We start from the raw sequence: 18,526 nt of genomic DNA on the forward strand, positions 1-18,526 counted from the left end.
GATTAGGTATGACAGACCAAATTGTTTTTGCAACTTGACACATGAGACTGCTGAATATAACTGAACAAATGACAATATATTCGGCACACAAAACTCAGTAGGGAAAGTATGTAGCAAATAAATATTGACAATTATTTAAAAACCCCGATTACACAATTTTAAATGACCAACTCACAGCATACAAAAATGTTGCAGAATATACCCGACATTTTATAACATGAAGGAAACCTTGAAAGAATGCAAACTGTTGTGTTTTTTTTTTTAAAAAAATGTCCATTTATGACTCAAATGTCAACATCTTATGACTTCATCCTTCAATACAGTTTGCATAGAAAATGGTCTAGACGGAAAGGTATTCTTTCAACTTCTCCATGATGGCACTCATCCTGTCAGCAGGGATGACCATCACTGTCCGTAAGGGCTTCATAGGTGCATCTTCAAAAGACCATCTGCCTCCCAAACACGAATCACTCTCTTCTTCTACTGAGTAACTGAATTTCAGCACTGATTGCTATTTTTTTAAAAAAAAGTTAAATTGATTTGGATTCGTTCTCAAGTGGAGAAACTAGTATATAATTAGATAATACAAAATTAAACACCAAGCAAGACATTTAATGAAAACCAGCTATAACTGAAATTCCTAATCAAATTTTTTTATTTTTATTTTTTATTTTATTTTTATTTTACCTTACAAATAAAGGTATACAAATAAAGGTAAAATAAAAAAAAAATAAACTAATCAAATGATTTGGAGCTACCTCCACCTAAATCAGGATATAAGTCATGACAGTGGAAACAGCGTAAATTACCATTCCTCTGTCATAAGGTTAAACCGTGACCTGTCAAAACCGCGGAGGACAAAATCGCGCTCGACGAAAGCGCGCATTTGACGTCATCACAGCGCGACGAAAAAAATTAAAAATTGAAATAAAATTAAAATTAAAGCAAGCCGATTGCAAGGGTTAGGTTAAGGGTTAGGGTTAGGTTAGAGCATTAGGGTTATGTTTAGCGTTAGGTTAAGGGTTAGCGTTAGGTTTAGCGTTAGGTTAAGGGTTACGTTTAGGGTTAGATTTAGGGTTAGGTTTAGGGTTAGGTTTAGGGTTAGGTTTGGGGTGGTTAGGGTAAGGTTTTCGCTTTATTTTTACATTTTTCGATCACAGCGTGATGTTTTTGTCGCGCTGTGATGACGTCAAATGCATGCTTTCGTCGAGCACGATTTTGTCCTCCGCGGTTTTGTGGTGGAACCAGGTTAAACAGTTGTTTCAGATTTGAAACAGTGGAGAATCCAGCTCTAAAGACCAAAACTTTTCTATTTGTAGTAGTAATCCACAGATTAAGGACACAGGGGCAGAAGGTAAGTTGTCAAATCATACTTGGGTTTATCACTATGGTAGTTATACATGCCAAACAATTTATTGTCTATATTCAATTGTTGTTTTCACGCTAGAAATAAAAAGCTTAAACCACAAAACTGCAACACTGCCTAAAGTTGCTGGGAATAGGGCAGTGTATACAAGTAATAAGTAAATGTGAATCGAAATGAACTTGGGAAATTGAAATAATAATTTCACCTCATAGAAGAATTCTTCTTCGGCATTGGAAAACATTAGCTCTGTTTTCTGGTGGGTCCCACTTCCTCTTTTTTTAGCATTCTTCTTATTCGTGTAAGTCTTGCTGATGAGAAGGTAGAAGTAGCATTTGCCACAAGGTTTGTTTGTACGCTGAGCTTCCACTATTTCTTTCCTAGAAGTAAAGATCAAGGAAAAAGCACTTCTGTTATATCCAGCCATCATCCCACAAACTGTAACCACTACAGTAACATTTTAATGTTTAGAAGAAAATGTGATTGTTTTAATGTATTCTCCAGCTACTGTGCTGCTTTGAAAACTACATAATTCAATTTGCCTGCAATATATTACTAAATATTTATGTCCCTTATAAAACAATATTTCCACAATTAAGTAAAATAATCTATTCACAGTAAGTTTGAATTAAAGGCCATATTAAACAATATTAAAATGCTAGGCTTCATTTCTTTGGCTCATATGTATTTTCTCTTTTCCCCCTCCTATTCTAGATATTTCCATTTAAATAAGGTTTCAGAGGTCATCCAAGGATAAAAATTACAGTTCAAAAATGATTTGGGAGAAGCACTTACTGCAGTTGCTGGTGCATAGGCAGAGCAATCTGGGGAGGAACATTAATGAATCTTTCACTTAGTAGGAAGCCCACAGGCTTAGTGGTGTCACTTAAAAGCTTATCCAGCTGCTCAACCACATTCTGCTCACAGTTCTTTTCACACTGACTTAAGACCAGTTCTTTAATTTGCTCAGCACATTCAGTACCCTAGGAATCAAAAGGCAGATTTTTTTGAGGTACAAAATAATTTTTTGCAAACGACAACTTGAAAAGCAAACTACTGGGCTTTTTTTTTAAGACGTAGGAAAATTACAGCTTTTAATAATTTGAAAGGATTTCTTTTAAAATTATCCATTCAATTCTCCCAACAGAAATGCTTGAACTTTTTGTCATTTACCCGTTTTTGTCTGATGAAGCCGAGACCCTTCCCAGAAAATGTAATAAAATAAAATACATGTATAGACTGTACTACAAAGTAAGCCAATTATACCTGGTTATTAAAATATTAAAAATATTGAATATGTGATATAGTAGCATATGTAAAAACAAAATTGAATATTTTAGGCAGAGTCTAATTCATAGATTCCTCCCTCCCTGAAATCTACTCATGGATTCACATACTTTTCACTCTAGCTCTCAGTCACAAAGCAGGTGTATGAATTAAAATCCTAATAAAAATATGAAACGCTGTTCTGCCCCGGGCAATGAGGTTCTGCTCGGGCAGCCAGTTAACTCCATGCTTAGGAATCTCTTTCAGACCACGTTTATTATCAGGCATCCTTAATAACAAAATTTACAGTTCAGTGTTAAGATTCTTCTGACTTTCCATGATCTGTCCCATCACATAGTGTAAAAAGATGATGATTTTATCCCCATGCTGAGTGGAGATGTAGAATGCTGTTATTCCGGTTCACAAAAGCAATTGAACTACCCGGCTATAAACTTTGCATGTGGGCAAGATGCCCCGGTGGCCAATCATAAACAGAGATGTGATCACATGTCATGGAACTACATTTCCCATAATGCAGTCTGCATTTCCCATGAGATAGTTTCTTAAAGGAGACAGTTCTTAATTCCTACACTAGCTATATACTGCTGGGGCAGCACAAACGCTCTCAATCTAGATTAATTCAATGAAAGTAACAAACCAATGCCTAACTTCTATCTTAAATGAAAATATTCCCGAAATAAAAATAATCTCATTATTTGAAAATTCCAGTGAAAAACATAACAACTTAGCATTATTACCCAGTTGCTTGTTAAGATTTTCTGCTGCTACAAATGAGAAATTTCAGATCTCAAGGGCTAATATTATTACAACAATAGACAATTTACATGAAGTCATGCTTGTTAGGAATATAATTCTAACGGTTAGGTTGGCAATATATAAATCATGTTACAATGTTGTACCTGTTTCTTTAAATCATACTGTAAAATGTGATTGGTTGCTGTTTTCCTCAATCGGCCATAAGAGGGAGCCAGAATGACTGTTAGCTCTCTGTTTGTTAGATGCTGGGCTGATTTGATCTGAGTGTTTTGGGAACTGGCTGTTAGAAAGCTATTGTAAGTTTTGAAACTGCTAGCAAACTTTGAGTACCAGACTGTTTGTATGATTATGGACTATGTTATTTGGATTATCCCTTAACTGAAAGACATTGATGACTGTCTTATCCGTGTATGACTTGGACTGTTTGATGGACTCTGATACCTCTACTTCCACGAAAGTAAAAGCCTCTTTAAACTGCAGTGTCTCTGTATGCTGGTTTGTGTGTTCTCCAACACAACTCTTACAACGCTTCTCTGAACGTACTCGCTCTCCCAATGGGGAGCTTACCTAACAATGCTTTTTTATTATTTTCTAGAGCACCAGGCATCTCAAAAGCAGAGTATTGACATAATGTACGCAGAGTTATAGGGAGACATGAAGATGGCTGGTGTGTTATGCTTGATTAAAGGCAATCCAAACACTTGCATCTCATTTTTCTGAATAACTGAAAGAAGCTGTGTCTTCATAAATTTGGGCTGCAGTGGTTCTAGTTACAGTAATCTTTGCTTACAAACCATTTGTTCAGCCACCAAAGTTTTAATGCTGCTGAAAAAAAATATGCTCATCTTATGACCATTTAAAGACTTTGCAGCATTCCTCGGTCAAATAATCGCCATTACGGTCAGTAAGCCTTGTCCTGTGCCTGACCTATAGTTCCCCACTCCCTTGTGAAGCTCAGTGGATAGAAAGGGATTACAAGAGAGTAAGATGTTTGCTCTTCTACATAGTGAAAACAATTATTTTGCCAGCAACATGATTGCACAGGGGGGGGGAGGGTAGATCAGGTAAAGAACAGATTAGTTACAGAAACTGCTTGTCCTCCCCCCCCTCCCCAGATATTGGAGAAAGGAATTTCAAGAGAGTGGACTGTAATGCACCCACAGCTCCCAGACATGGTCTGCCAGTGCAGTCTGATTGCTTTCAATGTTTACAAAGCAGTAAAGAGGCACTCAAAGTTTCTAAAGGGTTTAGGTTTATTAGATTTATATGCCGCCCTTCTCCCAAGGACTCAGGGCGGTGTACAACATTAAAAGAAACACATAATACAAAAGTTAAAAAAATAAATAAATAGAATATCCCAAACAAAATCAGTAAGAATTGACAATAACATTTGAATTAAAATTAACAATGATCAATAATTTATTTTGTTTTGTTCAGACCAGGCTGGCTTGCTGGAAAAGCCAACTTTTTAGGGCGCGTCAGAAGAACCGGAGGTCGGGGATTATACGAAGCTCCGGGGGCAGCACATTCCAGAGGGAAGGCACTCCCACAGAGAAGGCTCTCCCCCTGGGGGTCGCTAGCCGACACTGTCTGGCCGACGGCACCCTGAGGAGGCCAACTGTGGGATCGCACTGGACGATGGGAGGCTACCGGTGGCAGTAGGTGGTCTCGCAGGTAGCCTGGGCCTAAGCCATGGAGCGCTTTAAAGGTCATAATTAGTACCTTGAATCGCACCCGGAAGACAACCGGCAACCAGTGCAGGCCGCCTAAAAGGGGTGTAACATGGGAGCACCTAGGGGAAACAATTAGGAGGCAAACACAAGCTAGAAGTGTGAAACTGAGTAGTTTCTCTTTCCAGCTAGAAAGCACAGTCCCAGTCACGTGATTTTTTTATTTAGTGACCATTTTGCTTAACAGATCCCAAATACAGTTGCTAAACAAGGACTAGCTGTACAACTGCTTTACAAGCTGTAAACATTCCAATATTTTATTGTCAAATTAAGCTAATATTGATTTTTATATGCTCATGATCACTGACCTTCCTTTCTGTTAAATTTAAGAGGCTTATAAAGCCAAAAACCTCATCATTATCTTCGTCATCACTTTCCTCTGTGACTTCAGTTTGCTATGAAAAGAAAATAAACGATTAAATATAGCTGTTGCTTATTCTGTTCAATATTTTAAAGTATTTTTTTCCAATATGGCCCTCCTAACTGAACATGCTTCAACTCTCTGAATTTCCTGTCCATGTGGACAATAGGATTTGTAGTCTCAACAAATCAAAAAATAACCAAAGCAATTGAAAAGGCTAGCTCTATTTAAGTTAAAATATACAGGCTGATTTTTCAGAGCAATGTAACATAAAGAGTTATATTCAGTAGAAAAAAGAAGACTATTTCATTGGAAGAGGCAGCATTATTTAGTTTCTCAACACCAGAGAAACTATCTTAACTATCTGCATTATAAATAAATCAATTCAAAGTACCACATCTGTGGAATCAACATTTATGAAATACCGTATTTTTCAGACTTTAAGGAGCATCTTTTTTCCCCCAAAAAATGAGAGTGAAAATCTGGATGCATCTGAATACAGCATTTTTGGCCTCCCAAAACCCCGCCCTCTTTGCAAAAATGGCCATGCATAGCCTTTAGGAGGCTTCCAGAGTGTGCTCCTGGGGGCTGGGGAGGGCAAAAATGAGTGAAAAACGGGCCATTTTTTGCTCATCCCCCCCCCCCGGAACAATCTGGAAGCCTCTTAAAGACTATGCATGCCCTTTTTCTTTTTATGAAAAACGTGCCGTTTTTGAGAGGTCTGCAGAGTACGAAATTTTTTTTAAAATTTGCCTCTTCAAAATCTTGGTGTGTCTTATACTCCAAAAAATATGGTGATTTTTTTTTATTTTTTTTTTGCATTTGTCACTTTCATTGATCTTGTAGCACACACAGCAAAGTCCATCTTAATACTTAAGGAGAGTCAGGAAACTTATCCAAATTAAAACCTAGATTATTAACATTGGCGAACACCTGGGAATTTGTAACTAACCATAGAATTTGAACAAAAAGAAGAAGAAAATGTATTTATATTGTAAAGTGCTTGAAATTTTGGGAGCAGTGGAGTACATACATTCTTGTTATTAAATAAACAAGATTATTCACAAGCATGCTTATTAAGCACAGTAAAGATATAAAACCCATTGATTTCGGTTGTATCATTTCCATGACAGCGTTATCTGCAAATATAACCTTCTAGTTCATTAATAATTTTGTTGCCATTGTCATTTTTATGCATCTCTTCAATTCCACAAGACACTCTCATGTTTATGATGACCAAAATTACACATTGCACAGTATTCCAATTCTGGTTATATATTTTATGATTGTACTGAGTTGGCAGTTTTATTTTCAATGCCCTTGAAACTTTTTTTCTTTATAACTATCTGCAATTGTAATGACAGCTGGCAGGACTCAAATGTATGCTTTCTAAGCAATCTTAATCAGCTCAAATCCTCCAAACATGTTTGTACAATCTTGGTTTTCCAAGCAACTTTGTACTTGCTTATATACTGATCAATATTTAGAACTGCAATAATGCAGGAAATGGAACTTTCCTCAATTTGCTAAATTACATAATTAATTATGTAGAAGGTGAACTTGAACAATTCTATCTAGTCTCTGAAATATAACTATGGGCAGCTTCATCTTTTTCGGTACTGTGTTTCTCCAAAAAGGAGGCCGATTCTTATTTTCTTTTGACACCTGAAAAAGCAGCTAGGCCTTCTTTTTGGAGGGTTCCAATTATTGACTCACTTCGTGGCGGTGGCACCAACAGCCCCGCCCAGCAGGTGCCAGATGCTGGCCCATTTCTTCTGCGGCCATTTGGCGCCGCTCGCATGCATTGACCTGGCCTCTGTTTCACCTTCAGATGCCTCCCGGAAAGCCCTCTGCACCTGATAATAGAGCTCCAGATCGATCTGGAGCTCTGTTATCGGCTGCAGATGCCTTCCGGAAGGCATCTGAAGGCGAAACGGAGGCCAGGCGATGCGTGCACGTAGCGGCAAGCGGGTGCAGAAGAAGGTGAGGCAGGTGTCAGGGTCTTCGAGGCCTGGTAAGTAAGGCAGCTCCACCCCACCATCCCCACCCTAGCTTATATACTGATCAATATTTGTCTGTGCCTCGCTCCACCCCCTGAACCCTGAGGTGAGTGGGGTCTTAATTAGGGCTAATTTTGTGGGTGGGGCTTAATTTAAACGGACCTAGAAACATGAGCATTGTGTAGATGAACCTTCAGCAATGTATGGTTTTCAGAATAAGATACTCACAGATAAATGCATGATATAAGAGCCACCAAAATGGGAGGGCATGACTACAATCTTATTCTACCGTGTTTCCCAGAAAATACGACAGGGTCTTATTTTCTTTTGCCACATGAAATATGGCATAGGGCTTATTGTTTTGGGGTTGCTGGGTGGCTGCTCCCTTGCGAGCAGACTCCTGAAGAGCCGGGCACAGCCTCAGGGGCGAAGCAGCCATGAGGTAACCATGCTCACAAGCAGCTGCCCGGCAAATCCCCTCTCCAGCCGGGCAAAGCACCATTCACTGACCTAGGGGGTATCACTAAGGCACAAAGCCACGTGGCACTCTGCCCACCCCCCAGCTCCCACGGCTTGACACATTCGGGATATCCCCTAGGTCAGTGAATGGCGCTCTGCCTGGCTGGAGAGGGGATTTGCTGGATGGCTGTTCGTGAGCATGGTTACTTCATGGCTGCTTTGCCCAAGGCTGTGCCCGGCTCTTTGGGAACCCGGTCCCAAGGGAGCAGCTACCCAGCAACTTTCCCCTCCGGCCAGGCAGAATGCCACTCCCCAACCTAGAAGTATCCTGAAGGCAACAAGCAATGTGAGCGCCTTTTCCCCTCCTCCTGGCTCTCGTGGCTTGGCACCTTCGGGATACCTCTAGGTCAGTGAGCGGTGCTCTGCCTGGCTGGAGGGGGGTTGTCCAGGGGGTTTATTTTCGGGGGTGGGCTTATATTTCTGCCCATGCGAAAAATGTGGCAAGGCGTTAATACGGGACGTATTTTCGGGGAAACACGGTAGACTCCCAAAAATATTATGTAAACTAAGAAAATATGAGAAGACACATACCTTGATAACACTTCCAATGTGATTTTGTTGTATCAATATATCAGTCAGATTACCTGTATTAATAGGAGCCTTTAGAAATAGCTGAGAGAAAAGAGATTTTTCGTTAATATAATATAATCTATATGTGAAATCAGATTTGACAGATAAAGCATTCATTTCTAGGAATTAAGGCAGTATTCAAATGAACGTATAACTAATACTAACTCTAATCATTCAGCACTCATTTTCTTTACTGAAATTTAATACTCCAAACCACCTTGGTATATTAGCGTGCCCCACAGCTATATACTTTTCAAATCAAATTGGAATTCATAATTGTAAACTTTGTATTCCTTTCCCTCCCAATAAGCTGCCACACAAATAACAAAATAGTATTGCTATGTAGTTAAAAATAGCAATAGTATTTAGACCAGTGGTTCCCAAAGTGGGCGGTACCGCCCCCTGGGGGGCGGTGGGATGACTTAGGGGGGCACTAAGAGGCAAGGGGGGCGGCAGGAGGTGCTAAGAGAAGTCCATACAAAGCTGATCAAGAAGATGATTAGAGGATTGGTACCACAAATGGCAAAAGATATGAGATTGTTTTGTTATTGGAAAGATACAGGTTGATAGATGGAAGAATATAACTTAAAACTAGTTAAACCTAGTGAAATTTAGTGATAATATAGTTAAATAAATAATTGATAATGATAATAATGTATACAATGTGTAGTGTTATGATAAGTAATAATTAGATATGAATATTGAATGGTACCCATGAAAGAAAGATTAGAAATCCTTTTGGATTATATACAAAAGTTAATAAAAAAGAACTAAGTTAGATACAGTTAAGTTTTGATTATTAGGGGGGAAATGTTATGATACAGGATACAGTCAAATAAAGGAGTGATAATGATGACAACCTATATATGTATGGGTACAACATAAGGAAACTGGATGAAAATTGCAAACAGTGATTTGGAAAGGAGGATTAGAAAAGTTTGTTATTAAATATTATGGATATTTAGCTAGAATAGGACATAAGGATTCAGTATTATTGGAGCATTTTAGAAATATTAAATGAAATGCCAATATGTGGTTATATATTAAATCTTGGTACATGTTATGATAAAGGACGTTTAAACAATTATAGTCAAATAAAAATGGAGATATAAGGGTAACATGTATAAATATCTGAGTTAAAATACTTGAGTTAATATGAATTATGCTTGATGACTGTGGAAGAGATGCACGAAAGCCTTTTGTAACCAACTGATACACTTTCTACAGCATGTAAAGAAGAAAGATTTTATGTGTTGTGTTTGTTTTGAAAATAAAAAAAAATTAATAAAGAAAAGTTGGGAAATTGATATCACTTCATCAAGCTCATCCATCACATTAAGAATTTATTGAACTGTGAAGTAGTTACTAAATTTTACTGAGTTTACTAAGTTACAAGTTATTAAGGTTCTTGATGACTATCAGACTTTGAAAATCTGGTATCACTGGATCATGTTCAACAATTTTGTTGAATTAACATTAATTAAAAAGGTTTTTAAATTGGATTTTGAATAAATTTTCCTTATGTCATGCAATCCACCCAGTCACATGACACCCCCCCGGCCGCGCTCACCAAGCCACACCGACAGAATGGGCAGTAAAAAAATTTGAATTCCACCACTGGGTGGGGGACACTGAGGATCAGTTTGTAGCACCAAGGGGGCGGTGGACTGAAAAAGTTTGGGAACCACTAATTTACACTTATATACCACTCCATAGTGCTTTACTCTCTGAGCAGTTTACAATGTTGGTATTTTGCCCGCAAAATCTGGGTCATCATTTTACCAACCTCGGCAGGATGGAAGGCCGAGTGAACCTCAAGCCTCTACTGACTGTAGAGTAAGCCTACAATGCTGCATTCCAACCACTGCGTTACCAGGGCTCCTATGTCCTCAGAATGTGACAAACAAAATCTCATTTATCCACAATGATTTGAGAACGGTTTCATTATTTAGAAGAATCATTATTTTAAAACACAAAAACTAAAATCCAGGGTTATAAGGAAAACATACATACCTGTTGTAGCAATTTGTTTATTCCATTTTTATCATCATCAGTTACTGTATGTGCTTCAAATTCAATGTTTACTTCCTATGAACCAAGAGAAATAATACATTTTACTATTCGTCTAACTTTATCAATTTTTAAAATCTAGCCATATAAAGATTTGCCAGAGAATATAGGAGAGAGGGTAAGAGGGAGGAGAAAAGAGGAGGGGGGAGGAACGAGAGGGGAAGAAGAAGGGAGGAAGGAGGAGGAGGGAAAGGAAGAAAGGGTAAAGCAGAGGAAGCAAAGGAGGGGAAGTAAGAGGAGAGATGTTAAGAAGGAGAAGAGGAGGAGGGGAGGAAAGAGAGGGAAAGAAAAAGGGAGGAAGGAGAGGAGGAAAGAAGAAGGCAGAGAAGGGAGGTAGAGAAGATAGGAGCAAGGTTGTTGCAAAATAAAATGGGGTGGCAAGAAAGTGACCCAAACTGTATTCTATATATTTGTAAGAAAACAATGATTAATGATAATGATATAATTAATGGTAATTATGAGTGTATATTTGTGAATGAACTTAAGAGAGAAAATAAAACACTTTTTTAAAAAAAATTAAAAATAAACAATGTACAACGTTTGCCCAATAAATTAAGGTTAAGTTTACCACCACCACCAAGGTTAAGAGCACTCCTGCAAACAACCCCAAACCAGGTTGAAGATCCATCCAGGCAGGGTAAGCAAGTTTGTGAATGCAGCTGCAGGCAACTTAGTTAAGGAGGCTTTGGGAATAAAGCCACTGTGTCTCTCTGTGTATGTGTGTGTATGATTGTATAGCAGCCAAGGTTGTCCAGCCTCCAGGATGTGATTCTTTTCAGACCCAAAATTTAGGAGCAGACAAGATGTTGGCTGCCTCTATAAAAAGATGTGGAGACTCTAGTGTAGAAAAAGTGCAAGAAGAGCAACCAAGAGGATTAGGGGACTGGAAGCTCAAACTTATGAAGAACAGTTGCAGGAAATGGGTATGTCTGGTTGAATGTAAGTAAGTAAAATCTTTATTACGGTCAAAGACCAGCAATACACATTAGTTTTTACACTATATTAAAAAATACTAACATTAAAATAGAATTAAAAAGTATTGACATTAAAAGTGGATAATAACATAATGGTCCATAGTTTGTTAATGGTATGTCCAGATAATTGGTACAAGATGGTACTATACTTCTGTAGCCAATTTTTTCCTTATGGACATTGCAGCAGCACAGAACTTTGCCACTTCATACGTGGTAACCGGGTTAGTGTCCTGGAGGAGAAAGCCTAGATAAAAATTGTCTGCCCTCCCTGGCAATCTCTCTAATAAGGGGAGAAAATGTGCAGACCTACAAGCTCTGTAGAGCTCGCAGTGTAGTCTGGTTGAATGAAAAGAAGGACTTAAGGGTGATATGATAGCAGTCTTCCGATATCAATATCTACATTATGATTCATAAAAGTAGCAAAAGTACAGTTATAGAGTAGCAACAAAAAAAATTATGGTTGGGGGCCACCACAACATGCAGAACTGTATTAACTGCATTAGAAAGGTTGAGAACCATTGTCCTAAGGGCATTTCAGTCCAAACTTTACCTGGGAGCTCAGATAAGCAATAAGCCAGAGGTAAACCAAATTAGCTCAGCCATGCACCTAGACAAGCATCTCCTCTTTTGCATGTTCTCACACAGGAAGCTCAAGTGCAAAGCCCAAAAGAAGGTATAAATATCCCCCCCACACACAGACTCTCAACTCCATATGGTTCTGCTTCATCCTCAAACTTTCTTTCCAATCAATCTCCATGTTTGCAGTGTCTTTCGCCCAGCTTGGAGTTGAACCAGATGGATATTTCTTCCCAGAGTCCCAGGTAGGGGTGTGTGTATGTGAGAGAGAGGGCGGGGGAGAGATGGCGGAGGGAGAGAGAGAGAGAGAGAGAGAGGGAGAAAGAGAGATGGAGGGGGATGGAGAGGGAGAGAGAGAGAGAGAGAGAGGGAGAGATGCTTCTTCTGACAAGCAAAAATGGGAGAGACCAGATTGAACCAGATGGATATTTCTTCCCACAGTCCCAGGTAGGGGTGTGTGTGTGTATGTGAGAGAGAGGGCGGGGGAGAGATGGCGGAGGGAGAGAGAGAGATAGAGAGAGAGGGAGAAAGAGAGATGGAGGGGGATGGAGAGAGAGAGAGAGAGAGAGAGAAAGAGAGATGGAGGGGGATGGAGAGAGAGAGAGAGAGAGAGAGAGAGAGAGAGAGAGAGATGCTTCTTCTGACAAGCAAAAATGGGAGAGACCAGATTGAACCAGATGGATATTTCTTCCCACAGTCCCAGGTAGGGGTGTGTGTGTGTATGTGAGAGAGAGGGCGGGGGAGAGATGGCGGAGGGAGAGAGAGAGATAGAGAGAGAGGGAGAAAGAGAGATGGAGGGGGATGGAGAGGGAGAGAGAGAGAGAGAGAGAGAGAGAGGGAGAGATGCTTCTTCTGACAAGCAAAAATGGGAGAGACCAGATTGAACCAGATGGATATTTCTTCCCACAGTCCCAGGTAGGTGTGTGTGTGTGTGAGAGAGAGAGTGTGTGTGTGTGTGTGTGAGAGTGTGTGTGTGTGTGTGTGTGTGAGAGAGAGAGAGAGATGCTTCTTCTGACAAGCAAAAATGGGAGAGACCAGATTCACTTAACAACCGGGTTACTCATTTAACAACTGCCGCGATTCACTTAAAACGCTGCAAGGAAAGTCGGGAAAGCGGGGCAAAAGTCACACAACCCAATTTCCCCACTGAGCAACGTAAATTCTGGGGTCCCTTGCGGCCGTAAAGCGAGGACTCTCTCTCTCTCTCTCTCCAATTCGGAGCGAATGGGAAGCAAACGTTGGAAACGGAAGGCATTTCCCAGGCAGGACCATAAACGGTGGGGACGGCGGGATCTTCTCGGGGAGAGGAGGGGGAGAACGAAGCCAAGGCCAGCAACCAGCAACTCTCCGGACTTCCAGGCTGCCGACAACTCTAACCGAGAAGGCGGGAAAAGTCTCGGCCAGGTTGGAAGAGAAGCCGCCGGGCTGAGGTGGGGCTGAGGAGATTCACCTCACCTCGTTAATTTCTTCGTCGCCCTCTTCGCTATCGCTGTCCAGCTCCGAATCGGAGTCCCCGTCTTCGCTGCCTTCCTCCTCCTCCTCCGCCTCTTCTTCTTCTTCTTCCACCAGCCGAGACTTTGAAGGCCCGTCCGCCTTCCTGCGTTTCGCCTCAGTGGCCATGTTTCATTTCTCTCTCGCGCGCGCTCGCGTTTCTTCCTCGACGCGCATGCGCTGGCGTGTCGCTAGCCGGAAACAGCCGGTTGGAGGGGGAAGCGAAAAGCAAAGGCGAGGACCGCTCTGGGAGAGGAAGGGAGCCGACGAGTCTCAACAAGGTTCGGAGCCGATGCCTCCTGTGAGGGGAGCGGAGCGGGGCGGGGGATGGGGGGGAGAGAAGAGAAGGGTGGGGCAGCTCCTATTCAACCAATGAATGACCGGCTTGGCAGGCTCGGATAAGGTAGGTAGAGCGCGAGTTCCGGGGATGGAACTTCCGCTCTGTCAGCGTCGGTCTAGGGCGGAGCTTGGCTTCTGCCTTGGTGCCCTAGGGCAGTGTTTCTCAACCTTGGCAACTTGAAGATGTCTGGACTTCAAGTCCCAGAATTCTGGCTGGGGAATTCTGGGACTTGAAGTCCAGACATCTTCAAGTTGCCAAGGTTGAGAAACACTGCCTTAGGGCAAGTGGTCTCCAACCTTGGCAACTTTTAAGACTTGTGGACTTCAACTCCCAGAGTTCCTCAGCCAGCAAAGCTCCAGCTGGCTGGAGAATTCTGGGAGTTGAAGTCCACAAGTCTTTAAGGTGCCAACTTTGAAGTCCTCTGCCATAGACAGTGCTATAGATCAGTGGTCTCCAACCTTGGCAACTTTTAAGACCTGTGGACTTCAACTCCCAGAGTTCCTCAGCCAGCAAACCTCCAGCTGGCTGGAGAATTCTGGGAGTTGAAGTCCACAAGTCTTTAAGGTGCCAACTTTGAAGTCCTCTGCCATAGACAGTGCTATAGATCAGTGGTCTCCAACCTTGGCAACTTTAAGACTTGTGGACTTCAACTCCCAGAGTTCCTCAGCCAGCAAACCTCCAGCTGGCTGGAGAATTCTGGGAGTTGAAGTCCACAAGTCTTTAAGGTGCCAACTTTGAAGTCCTCTGCCATAGACAGTGCTATAGATCAGTGGTCTCCAACCTTGGCAACTTTAAGACTTGTGGACTTCAACTCCCAGAGTTCCTCAGCCAGCAAAGCTCCAGCTGGCTGGAGAATTCTGGGAGTTGAAGTCCACAAGTCTTTAAGGTGCCAACTTTGAAGTCCTCTGCCATAGACAGTGCTATAGATCAGTGGTCTCCAACCTTGGCAACTTTAAGACTTGTAGACTTCAACTCCCAGAGTTCCTCAGCCAGCAAAGCTCCAGCTGGCTGGAGAATTCTGGGAGTTGAAGTCCACAAGTCTTTAAGGTGCCAACTTTGAAGTCCTCTGCCATAGACAGTGCTATAGATCAGTGGTCTCCAACCTTGGCAACTTTAAGACTTGTAGACTTCAACTCCCAGAGTTCCTCAGCCAGCAAAGCTCCAGCTGGCTGGAGAATTCTGGGAGTTGAAGTCCACAAGTCTTTAAGGTGCCAACTTTGAAGTCCTCTGCCATAGACAGTGCTATAGATCAGTGGTCTCCAACCTTGGCAACTTTAAGACTTCTGGACTTCAAGCTGGCTGAGGAACTCTGGGAGTTGAAGTCCACAGGTCTTAAAGTTGCCAAGGTTGGAGACCACTGCCTTAAGGGGGAGCCTTTGGATCCCAGTTAGAAAAATGTGGGCGACCTCTTGGGGGGGGGGGTTTACAAAGGGGTGCGTCACCCTTCAATGCAGCCAGCGGCTGTCCGCCTCTTTGCCTCTCAAATGCAGTCAGCCTCCTGGAACCAGGTAGTAGTCCTCAACTCAAGAACCACAATTGAGCCCAACACATTGATATTGATGACAAATTTACACGGATGAGAAATGTGTCCAGTGAGTTTTGCTCTGTTTTACGATGATTCCTGTCCCACGGGTTCAAGGGAATCGCTGCAGTTTCTTCAATTGGTTGGACGGGGGTTAAGTGAATCTGGTTTCTTCACTCGTCGGAAGGGCGCCAAAGGGGGGAATCGTCGGCTGCCGCTGTCGTAAACATGAATCAGTTGCCAAGCACCCGGATGTAGATCACGTGGCCGTAGGGAATGCTGTGATGGTCGCAAGTGTGAAAAATGGTCATAAGTCACTTTTCAGAGCCGCTGTAACTTTGAACAGTCACTCAGTGAAGTGTTGTAAGTTGAGGACTATGTGTATTCAATCCACACATTGCAGTGCACTGCAATGCAATGCATGCAAAATCAACTTCTTATGTAGTAGCCAACCTCCAATGTCTGTAAGTTGTGGCTTTTTCTGTTTTATTATTTATTATGCGTATGACTTGAATTTTGCCCCAAAGGATTGGATTGATGGGTATAATTATAATACATGTATAAAGGAACAAATGCTTTTTTTTTTTTGGAGGCATGGAGATTTCATGTTTACCCAAGCTAAGAATACAGTGCAATTGAAGTACCCCCTCCCTTCTCCCCGAAGAGACAGCAGGAGAGAAATACTGTATTCAGTAGGGAGGGGAAAAGATAATTTTTAGTCTTTTTTTATTTTTCTGTGGGAGAATGAGAGGAATAAAATATATTTGTATCCTGTTTATTATTTTCTTCTTACCATATTTCCCTAATGTCAGGAAAAGATCAGCACAATATTATGGTGAAGTTATGTTGCAAAGTGATCCTTAAAATAACCCAGTGTTTTGCTTATGGCAAATGGGAGACAAGGTAATCTTGACTGATGTAACTGGAGATTATTTTAATTTGGCCTGCTATTACTCCCATATTAGACCAGACAACTGTTTTAGATAATTCTATTCCTCACCCCATCCAACCCCAGGTTTCATAGGGAAGGTTTTGGCCTGATCCTATGTATTCTGATCCTATCTATCCATCCAGTTCATCTGCACCTCATTCCAACCAGATCATAAATTTACTCTCCTCTATAATACAGTCCATAATACAATAGATGTATTCTCCATTAAAGGGTGGGTGAATTGCTTCTAAGTGATCAATAGGAGCAGTGGTGGGTTTCAAAAATTGTTCGAACCTACTCTGTGGGTATGGCCTCCTTTGTGGGAGTGGCTTGCTTCCCATGTGACCGGATGGGAGTGGCTTGCTGCCCATGTGACCGGATATGAAGATGCCGACGACACTTGTCAGAACCACCTTAAATTACCCCCCCCCCACAGCACTGGCATGCATAAGAATATGATGTCAACTTGTTTTTTAAAAGGCATCTTTGGTTTGCGTTAAAACAACTTCAACACACGCAATGTTCTGATTGCATCACAAACACAGTAGTCATCCTTACCTTTCACAGAGGCACTGAGTTTTATAAATATCAGCATGATAGTGTAGAATAATCATATCCAAGGACCAGTGGTGGGTTTCAAAAAATTTTGGAACCTCTTCTGTAGGTGTGGCCTGCTTTCCGGGTCCACTGGTGGAACCTCTTCTAACCGGTTCGGTAGATTTGACGAACCGGTTCTACTGAATAGGTGCGAACTGGTAGGAACCCACCTCTGATACTAGACCTCAGGGGAATTTCTGGTGCTTTTGAGACTGGTTTTTTCATATTATGTAAAGAGAATGCCCCCTAGGTTTGGCCCCCAATGCATTAAACACAATAGATGTCTCTGCTGCTGAATCTGCCAAATACTGCAATATTGCTCCGACAAAGAGCTGTATGTTCACATTTGACTTGGAATATATCTGAAACCTCTTGGCAGGCATAGCTTATCTCTTTTCTGCAGGACATTATTTGGGATGGGCTGGTTTAGGTGTCTACATGCAGATACTGTAAGGGCATTGGAAAATATCTATTATAACGGTGGTTACAGACTCTTCTAATACTTTGGTGGAATGTCCAAAATTATATTTTACAAAGTTAAATGCAAGATACGCTGTATGCAATTAGAATGCTGCATATTTGTGAAATACATCCTTTTTCCACTGTTCGCCACCACTGCAAATTCTTTTCACCTTTTCCTTTCAGGATGTGAAGACGTATCATTTAAAAAACGTTCGGGCATTTTGTTAGCCTTATCAGGGTTGATACGCAATTGCAGAAGGTGTATATTAAGTACGTACTCATCGTGCGACTGTTAATTATCCTGTTTCATGTGAGCATTTAACCAGCATAATTCTTGTACAAGAAAAGAATCCTAATTTAGATTTATTTCCATTTTGTGCTTCCCTATTACAAGGCATTTCACAAGTAAAACAATGAAAGTGTTGTTGCTGAAAGATCCAAAGGAAAATGATGGTGGACCAGATTCTTACATAAAGGTCAGTAACCTAACTTTTCACTAAGAATTGAATGATTTAAAAAAAACCTTCCAGCTTTGTCTAGCTCAGACAATAATGTTAGTTGTTTGTGCCTCTTTTCAACTGTCGTTTGGAAATAATATTTTACAGTTCGTGGCAGGCAGCTATGAATTAAGGGCTACTGTCGTGACATCAGTAAGCCAGAAATAATTGAATGTGTGACTCATTTTTATTGTAGAATTGTATTCTATTGTAGCCTCTCTTTTCAACTTCATGGGAATTATTTCCTGAAAATGAAATACATGGCATTTTATCAAATTGATGTACCGTAGGTGAATAATATACAGATTATATTTTAAAGAAATCTTCTTTGGTTTCTAACAAAGTGTCAAAAAATTGCCTTCTCCTACATAAGCCCTCAGAATAATTTAGCAGCACTTTACGAAGTAAGACACATATTAACAAGGAATAGATAATGACTGTTTAAGATAAGGGCTGCTAATGCCTACTATATATTTGGCG

At 41.0% G+C, this 18,526-nt stretch overlaps 2 protein-coding genes across 4 annotated transcripts in view; one reads left to right on the forward strand and one right to left on the reverse strand.

Moving 5' to 3' along the window:
* On the reverse strand, positions 1-13,892 carry BCCIP (BRCA2 and CDKN1A interacting protein). Its single transcript, XM_032225624.1, has 7 exons — positions 13,662-13,892; positions 10,600-10,674; positions 8,548-8,628; positions 5,445-5,531; positions 2,159-2,346; positions 1,572-1,743; positions 1-511 (listed from the first exon to the last, which is right to left on the reverse strand). The coding sequence occupies exons 1-7, from the start codon at positions 13,824-13,826 to the stop codon at positions 341-343; spliced, it is 939 nt and encodes a 312-aa protein (XP_032081515.1). The 5' UTR covers positions 13,827-13,892; the 3' UTR covers positions 1-340.
* The window catches only part of UROS (uroporphyrinogen III synthase), a 26,290-nt gene continuing 21,656 nt past the window's right edge, over positions 13,893-18,526 (forward strand). The window contains exons 1-2 of one of the 3 annotated variants that reach the window (XM_032225626.1): positions 13,893-13,978; positions 17,944-18,025. In XM_032225626.1, the coding sequence (XP_032081517.1) occupies positions 17,963-18,025 (63 nt within the window). In that variant the 5' untranslated portion in view covers positions 13,893-13,978; positions 17,944-17,962. Of the gene's footprint in view, positions 13,979-14,055; positions 14,101-17,569; positions 17,820-17,943; positions 18,026-18,526 lie in introns of those variants that run through there. The other 2 variants (XM_032225625.1, XM_032225627.1) reach the window with 2 other exon arrangements.

Source organism: Thamnophis elegans, chromosome 10 (genome assembly GCF_009769535.1).
Source record: "Thamnophis elegans isolate rThaEle1 chromosome 10, rThaEle1.pri, whole genome shotgun sequence".
NCBI classification, from domain to species: domain Eukaryota; kingdom Metazoa; phylum Chordata; class Lepidosauria; order Squamata; family Colubridae; genus Thamnophis; species Thamnophis elegans.